General features: G+C 35.5%; 2 protein-coding genes across 4 annotated transcripts in view; both read left to right on the top strand.

Annotated features, from left to right (window-relative positions):
- The window catches only part of tcp11l1 (t-complex 11, testis-specific-like 1), a 9,865-nt gene extending 3,855 nt beyond the window's left edge, over nucleotides 1-6,010 (top strand). For both annotated transcript variants that reach the window (XM_016258725.1, XM_016258733.1), the window contains exons 5-10: nucleotides 2,221-2,441; nucleotides 2,514-2,650; nucleotides 2,800-2,975; nucleotides 3,643-3,824; nucleotides 4,722-4,894; nucleotides 4,978-6,010. In XM_016258725.1, the coding sequence (XP_016114211.1) occupies nucleotides 2,221-2,441; nucleotides 2,514-2,650; nucleotides 2,800-2,975; nucleotides 3,643-3,824; nucleotides 4,722-4,894; nucleotides 4,978-5,195 (1,107 nt within the window). In that variant the 3' untranslated portion in view covers nucleotides 5,196-6,010. The remainder of the gene's footprint in view (nucleotides 1-2,220; nucleotides 2,442-2,513; nucleotides 2,651-2,799; nucleotides 2,976-3,642; nucleotides 3,825-4,721; nucleotides 4,895-4,977) is intronic.
- A 1,311-nt stretch (nucleotides 6,011-7,321) lies between these two features.
- LOC107572316 (homeodomain-interacting protein kinase 3-like) overlaps nucleotides 7,322-8,584 on the top strand; it is a 79,595-nt gene continuing 78,332 nt past the window's right edge. For both annotated transcript variants that reach the window (XM_016258741.1, XM_016258751.1), the window contains exon 1: nucleotides 7,322-7,720. The gene's annotated coding sequence lies outside the window, so the exon portion shown is untranslated. The remainder of the gene's footprint in view (nucleotides 7,721-8,584) is intronic.

Genomic DNA, 8,584 nt, shown 5'->3' on the forward strand with positions numbered 1-8,584 from the left:
TATGGCTCGGGCAATGTATAAAAAAGTTGGTTGATTGTTCTGGTGCGACTTCACACAATCAACAAGGTGCTTTGGAAAAAAATGTTATTTAGGACAATACCAGCAATACTTGTGAAGTCAAGGGGGTCAGAGCAAACAAACGATGTAATTAAAAAAGGCATTTTATTTTGCATACGCATTTTGGCACACAAGGCCTTCATCAGGGCTAATATAGTCAGGAGGTGCACAATACCAGCTACAACCCAGATTTTATAGTCTGCATACATAGAAATGTATCATTTTCTAAAGTACATGTAATATAAATCATTTTAAGATTCACTAGGTGGCAGTATCTCCATTGAAAACCAACTGCTGTTTCTGTTTAAAACAAGATCTGTACTATGTGACCCAAACATTTTATGAAACATATTAAATACATATTTTTCTCATTGTTGTGTAAAATTTAATGAGTAATATGTGTTTTACCCTGTTATATTTCACCCGCTCTTCACGTATGATGGCACTGATGTAGAAATGAACTCTGGGATGCTGGGAGTGTGTCCGCTCTAACAGCCAGTGCAGGCCACGTTGGCGCAGATCTCACAGGGGTCTATAGGACTGATGAATTTCACTGTTGACAGAGCGTTAAAAAGGTCAGCCTTCTGTGTCTAATGGCCCTGTATTATGTTTGCTGATAATAACGAGACTTATCCAGTCTGAAAACTTCTGGAGTGCTCTCACATTCAGCAAATAAAACAGTCAGTTTAAGATGGCAATAAAAGATATGGCCCATTACAGAGAGGGGCCATGTTTACCAAGAGGCAATTACGCATGCGACAAGATCTCTATCTGCCTCCCAAAAGTACAGTTTTACTGCTTTAGAGGTTGCACTTTCAAAGCTTATGACACTTGATGGAGTTATATTTCATTTAAATATCAACTTGACACTTGTTTCTCCTTATATTCCTTGGGAAACCTAAACAAATGCAGCAAATCAGCATACTGGAATGAAGAAGGATCATGTCACACTGAAGACGAGCAATGGCTGCTCAAAATTCAGCATTTGAATGTATTTTAAAATTAAAAGCATGATCTAGTAAATGATCACTAGTAAGAATTAACAGAGGGGATGAGGAAGTGCTTGATGCATGACTAGAGAAATATTATCGGCCGTCAGTGATTTTTTTATTTATTAATTTTTTATCAGGCCCACTGCCAGAGCCGTAATGGTGTCCGCAGCATCGCACTTAAGGTGATTACAACCCTCGGCTGCTGTCTGCCTACCACCGGTGGAGAAAGGAAATGAGTGCCTGGGAGACTGACGGGAAAATCAGGCTGCCCATTAATGCAGCTTTATGACACAGTTGGGAAACGAATGGAAGTACAACTGTGTTTTAAAGATTTCTGTGTGCGTCATACTTGTCTATGACAAATCACTGACGAGAGGAACACAATTCTAAGCGTTCACTTATGGTTTTGCAGGTTAGCATGGGCTAGTTACCACCTGCTGGTAGATGCTGTAACCGCAGCATTGAGTCACATGATTCTTCAGAAATCATTCTGATATGCTGATGTGGAAACCGAGATACATTTTTTCCAGAATTCTTTGATGAATAGAAAGTAAAAAAAAAATCAGCATTTATTTGAAAAAAAAAGCTTTTGTAAAATTATACACTATACCATTCAAAAGCTTGGGGGGGGGGGGATATTATTATTTTATAATTAAAAAATTATAGAAATTATTAATAATTAATTTCTATTTCAGATAAATGTTGTTCTTTTGAACTTTCTATTAATCAAAGAAACCTGAAAAAATTCTACTATGTTTTAAACATAATAATAATAATAATAATAAATGGTTTTGAGCAGCAAGTCAGAATATTAGAATGATTTCTGAAGGATGGCTTGGCGTAATGATGCTAAAAATTCAGCTTTGAAATCACAGGAATAAATTACATTTTAAAATATATTCAAATAGAAAGCAGTTATTTTAAATAGTAAAAATATTTTACAATTTCTGCTTTTGCTGTACTTTGGATCAAATAAATGCAGGCTTGGTGAGCAGAAGAGAATTCTTTAAAAAACATTCAAAATCTTACTGTTCAAAAACTTTTGACTGGTAGCGTATTATATATATATATATATATTATGTACTTTCTTAACATATCTGTATCTTAACATTTCACATAACTAAAAATGTTTGAAGGTGTTCATTAGTTCCGTGTCCCCCTGTTTTTCCAGGCCCTGCTGTCTTTTCTATTGCCAGGACAGAGCCGACTGAGAGGGCAAATTGAAGAAGCTCTGGACCTCTCATTGATCCAGCAGCAGGCTGAGAACGGAGCTCTAGACATCAGTAAGGTAGCTCAGTTCATAATTGACATGATGGGCACCTTTTGCGCACCCTGCCGTGATGAAGACATCAAACAGCTGCGTGAAATCACTGACATTGTTCCCCTTTTTAAGTAAGTAACTTAAACAGATCAAGGTGAAGGTCACGTGACTCCAACTCCCATTAAAATCATGTTTCTTTGCAGGGCTATATTTGCAGTGCTGGACAAAATGAAGATCGACATGGCCAACTTTGCTGTGAGCAGCCTGCGACCTCACCTCTTTCAGCAGTCGGTGGAATATGAGCGGAAGAAATTCCAGGAGTTCCTAGAGAAACAACCCAGTAAGAAAAATCAATTACTTGTATAGTAATTATACAAAATCAATGAATGTTATGCTATGCAGGGATAACATTGGATTAAAAAAACATGGATACGCTTCTTGCACTTTAGTAAATGCTAATCTCTTTAATTGAGTAATGTATATTTTCAGATGCTTTGGATTTCACAAAGAAATGGCTCCAGGACACAGTAGATTATTTAACCGGTGGAGGAACAGAGGGTGGAGCAACATGCACACCAAATTCTGCTCAACTTCCTCTAACTATACACAATCATGCCTATTTACGCCTGTTAAAATGGGACCATGATACTGAGTCTTTTCCGGAGGTAATGTATTATTAGTGATAAGTGATGTTTGGATCTATTCATTTATTTAAAAAATGTATTATAAATGCAATTCATACATAAGATACCTCTTGTTTCTAATTTCTCAATTAAAATACATTTTTGTGGAAAAAATACTTTAGGTATCTTTTGACCGGCATATGGCCAAACTATCTTAAAACAAATTATCTGATATCATAATGAAGAATTTTAACAATTAATGATATTTGTTTTAAAAAAAAGCTTTATTCTTTTGGGGTCATTAGGTTTTGTTTTTGTTTTTTAATTCATGGGAAATTGAGTAAGAATATAAATTAGTAAATTAATCAAAAGTGACAGTAAAGGCATTTATAATGTTACAAAATCTCTATTTCAAATAAATGCTGGGGTTTTTTTTACTTTCTATTCATCAAAAAATTCTGGAAAAATGTTTATGGATTATGTCACATTAATACATTACATTTTAAAATACATTAAAATAGACTGTTCTTTAACATTCTAAGAATATTTTACAATATTACTGTTCTTACTGTTTGATCAAATAAAAGCAACCTGGGTGAGCATAACAGACTTGCACGTGTGTTTTAAACTCTTTTTTTTTTTTTTGTCATTGATCCCAAAACTATTCTTTTACCTTTTCCTTTGTTTTCTCCCTCCTGTTATCAAACAGACTCTTCTCATGGATCAGGGCAGATTTCTGGAGATGCAACAGGAGCTGGAGAAACTGGCACTGGTGGCCTCAGTCCTGCTCATAGTCTACAACAGTGCCGGTGAAGCTATTTCTGGACTCCCAGGCCTCATGGAAAGACTGAAGAAAACCATTAAGATTCTGTTAGCGGAGATGCACACTTCGTACGTTTGTAGATTACATTACATTGTTTTTCTAACAGTGTTGGGGGTAACGCATTACAAGTAATGCGAGTTACGTAATCAAATTACTTTTTTCAAGTAACTAGTAAAGTAACGCATTACTTTAATTTACAAGGAAATATCTGAGTTACTTTTTCAAAAAAGTAACGCGGTTACTTTGTTTTCCCATTTATTGATTGACAAGTCTCCTGTCCCCATATTGGGAGAAAACGGAAGTGCAGAGGAGTTGTGTGCGCTGTGTGAACATGATGTTACTGTAGTTCTAGACTAAATGTGAATGTGCATTAATTCATCCCACTCACAAAAAACAGATTTAGTATTCATCAAAATGAATTAAAACCGTGAAATGCAAACTCAGAATATGAAGCAAACCTGCAATAATTAAATATGGCAAATAACACAAATGTATCTAATCCCATTTTATTAACCAATGTCTTTGCTGCTGACCTTTGATGATCCAGTTCAACCATACTAATAAGCAAAAATGACTTTAGATAAACGAACAATTGTGCTTCATTGTTTTTTTTATTGCTGAAGAGTGTTTCTTCTCCTGCGTTTTACTGTACAGACGGGAATTTACTTTTCCTTTAGCCTGAGGTTTATTCATTACACTTGTTGGTGTGAAAGGGCTTTTACATTTGCTATAAATACAACTTCTTATATTAAAAACAATCAAGCCCTGCTCATATTTAAAATGTAACGCATAAGTAATGTAACGCATTACTTTCCATAAAAAGTAACTAAGTACCGTAATTAAGTTACTTGTTTAGGGAGTAACGCAATATTGTAATGCATTACTTTTAAAAGTAACTTTCCCCAACACTGGTTTCTAAAGCCTCACACTTCTGTAGACAAAACCATTGTACTTTTCTCTTATAGGTCCTTTAAAGCGGATGAAACCTTTGCTACGGTTGCAGAGAAATTGTGTGGGGAGCTCAGAGGATGCTTGTCGCAGCATGGCTTTTCCCCATTTTCTTCTGACAGAGAGAACACGTTGAAAGGCCAAATTGTAGCTGCGAAGTCTGCGGACAACCCCATACGCAAGGTCATTGGTAAGCGTGTTGTAACCCAAAAAGCAGTTGGATTTTATTTAGAAGTGAAGAACTCTAATCTAAAACTCTACTTTCCCTATCAGACTCCCGAATCCAGACGTACCTTCTTGGCTTCCTGGAGTCAAGCGCCCACCGGTGTGCTCCGGCTCTCCCTGGAGGTCTGACACCCATCAGCAAAGACTTAGAGGAGATTTCCGTTAAGCTGGAACGTTTGGTAACCTTCAACAAGCTAGTTTACTCTCCGTTCTACCACAAGATCCTCCAAGATATTCTGAAACGAGGGGAAAGTTTAGATGTGTAAACAAAATACCTGAAATACTTACCACTAGTGTTCCTGGCTTTCACATTCTGTAGCTATGTACAAATTAAAGTGTCTGTAAAATAGCTAATTAACCCCTTAAAGCTCACACGCTAGCACTAACAGATATTTAAGGGTTAAGAGTCCTGACCTCCTCTCATTGCATTCTATATCAGGAAATATTTATGAATGTATCAAGGCATTTGAATTGCCTAAAGCTTGGATTACTTTAGGCAGTAACTCATAACTGTTAGAATAGCATACTGAAATGTAATAGAGGAGAACCATGCAAAAAACTATTATTGTGTGCAACAAAATAGAAAAAGAATACTTGCATTTTACAAAAGTAGTAACATTTTAAGTAGTTTCAAACATTTGCTGTCGTAGCCTGATCCCTTCTGTAAAGGTGTTATTGAGGTTTCCGGTTGTGAGGAAAAGGATGTACAGTACAGCATTTGATTGGTGCCTTAGTTTGTGAAGTGCCACCCATATTTGAGTGCACATTTTTCTCTTTACTGCTCATTTTAACCTACAGATTACTCCCATGTTGTTCCCATGTTCACGGGACACTTGGAACACCAAGCATGGTCTTTTTAGAGTATTCTTGATTTTTTAAAAACAATGTTTCTATCAACACTGAGCATGTTTTACAGAAGACAACTTCACCTCACAAGCAACTGTATTCCCCAACAACCCCAACTGCACATTTCTCTGTTCTACTCTCATGAACCTCTAAGGTGTTTTATTAATGCAGTATTACTAATGGTTATTTTAAATGGAATGCTGGCTCCCAATAAAAATGGTTAATGGAGGTATGTAGAAGCATTGATTGTGTTTACTGTTTTTTTTGTATGCAATTCATCTGGCATTATATTACATGCTATTTAGTTTTGTTTTATCCCGTATTAATCGGCTATCAATATTAAATCAAATAAAATGAGTTAATTCTGGAAAACATAATTTTCAGATATATCAGTATTTAAAATTAAATATAAAATACTAATTGTAATAATAAAAAAAAAAATGTAAGAACATGTTATTTGTTATGCATACAATACATCAGTTATACATACATCAGTTATTGTAATAATTAAATGTTCTAAAAAAATATTATTTTATATAAAATATACTTTATATACAATAAAGTACTATATTTTATATTTTAATGTTATATAAAATAATATTTTATAATATATTTAGTTTGATCTACTTAAATGTTTTAAGTTATGTTTACTAATTACTACATTGTTTTATATTTTATGAAAGATTTTTAAGTTATCAATTATTGTCAGTTAAATTAAATTTGTTCCTTAATGGCTACAAGTTGCATTACTTTCAGATATATCAATCTATTTTGTTTTACAGTAAAATAAATTGTAATTTTACTGAAATACTTTTTTATTTCGCAGTGAAAGTGACATTTCTCTTTTTTTTTGCATATTTTAATCATTTAATGTTTATTATTATAATTATAATTTTTTTGGCCAAATTGTGAAGCCTTTGGCCAAGCACAGCTCTAAAAAAAAAAATCACATTTTATACGGTTCAATTTATAAGTTTTGTTCAATTTATATGTTAAGATTTTTATATTATCGATTATTATTTTAAGTTGAATTAAATTTGTTAATTAACGGTTACCAGTTACATTGCTTTCAGATATATCAATCTATTTTGTAATTATGTATAAAATAAAGAAAATATTTACATATGATTAAATTATGTATTAAATTTTAAAGCAAAATATTAGATTTAAATAATTAAAATTTTATTAAATGTGTTAATTCCGGAACGCAACATTTTCAGCTATTTTATGGCAAAATAATTAATTATATAGACAATATAGCAATATTTACGTGTTATGATGTTACATTGTATACAAATGTTTAATTAGCATGCAAAGATTTATTTTGATAACATTTACATATTACACTATGACGGTTTTATTTGTTTTTTTGTTTTTGTTTTTTAGACCTGTGCTTTGTCCAAAACACTCCTCGCGCACTGCATTTACCCATCAGAAGGGGCCACTGCACAACAGAACTGTGCCCTAGTTCCGTGGGCGTCTCATGTGTTGTGCGTTGACTCTCCAGCCCTGTCCACGGCAGTACAGCGAACACAGCAGTTCTGATTCCGCTCTCAAACTCACAGGAAGAAGCGGCGCAAGAGCATTCTCGAGCGAGCGCTCAGCTGAGAGAGCTCCAGCGAGCTGAGCTGACAAGAGTTTGTCCGTCGCCGGCAGGAGGAAACAAACCACGGGGGCTTAAACGTCCTCGACATGACGACAAAAACCTCCCCTGACCGAAACGGATATCCTTAACTACACGCTGGACCCTGTTCGGTTCCCGTGGATGGCTTAGCGGTCGAGTTATGCGCAGTTGAAAATGAGGGAGCTTGTGTTTTTTCTCCCTCGTCGTCCAGCGAGAGGACAAGATGGCAGCGCGAGCGCGTCGAGCATGTAGTGGGTGCGAATTAAACCCGAACATGTTCACAAAAAACCCGCGGTCCGACCACAGCTGCTGTCTGTGAAGGTAAGGAAGAATTCAACGACTTGCAAATGCATAAATACGTGTCTGATAGTTAATAGTGAAGCTATCAAATCAGGCTCGACTTCGGAGTTGTGAACGCGAGCTCGTAGCTGTTGCGAAAAAAGTTGCCACGCCACACCAAAAACTTGAAAGCAGTGTTTCGCTGGGGTTGCTCGTGTGTTTTAGTAGCTCTTGAGCTTCTGGGTTTACTAAAAAAAAAAAAAAACCTATATTATTTTAGCCACGCAACTTTTTACCGTTAAATGTTAACCAGCCAAACCCATAAAGTTGACCTAAATCCTGCTGCTTTTAAAAGCATGACGCAAAGAAGCTCAGATGATGTTTTTAAGCATTAATCATTTGCGTTGTTAGTGTTCGTGCATATGATTTGTAGGTTTTAAAGTGAGTTTTTCCGTTTAAACTTGCCAGTTGTTGATCTTGTACAATAATCAAGCGACATGTTGCAATCCTTCTAAAATGCACAGGCCTGGTAATCGGTTAGCAGCTGACTTCTCCTTTCTTCTGTAACTTGACAGTATGCTGGTAAGACTCAGCAAAAGTTATCTAAAATCTCTTATGTGATATGCAAGTTGCATTTCCTGTCTACACATTGAAATAGAATCTCTCATGCATTTCCTATAGAAGCTTGTTCAGAAAGATGTTTTAAACTGTTCTTGAATATTAGAACAATGCTTATTTCATGTATGTTTTCGACAGGGAAAGTTTTGTTCCTTCCAGAACTTCATTTAGCGTTCCTACTGTCACGGAAAACCTGGAAATATTATGGAATTTCCAGACCTGGAAGTGAATATAGACCCCCCCCCCCCCCCCCCCCACTCCCCGGGGGGTCTTAACACAAATTTATTT

The sequence above is a fragment of the Sinocyclocheilus grahami genome, unplaced genomic scaffold (assembly GCF_001515645.1).
Source record: "Sinocyclocheilus grahami isolate Dianchi unplaced genomic scaffold, SAMN03320097.WGS_v1.1 scaffold30.1, whole genome shotgun sequence".
Taxonomy (NCBI): Eukaryota; Metazoa; Chordata; class Actinopteri; order Cypriniformes; family Cyprinidae; genus Sinocyclocheilus; species Sinocyclocheilus grahami.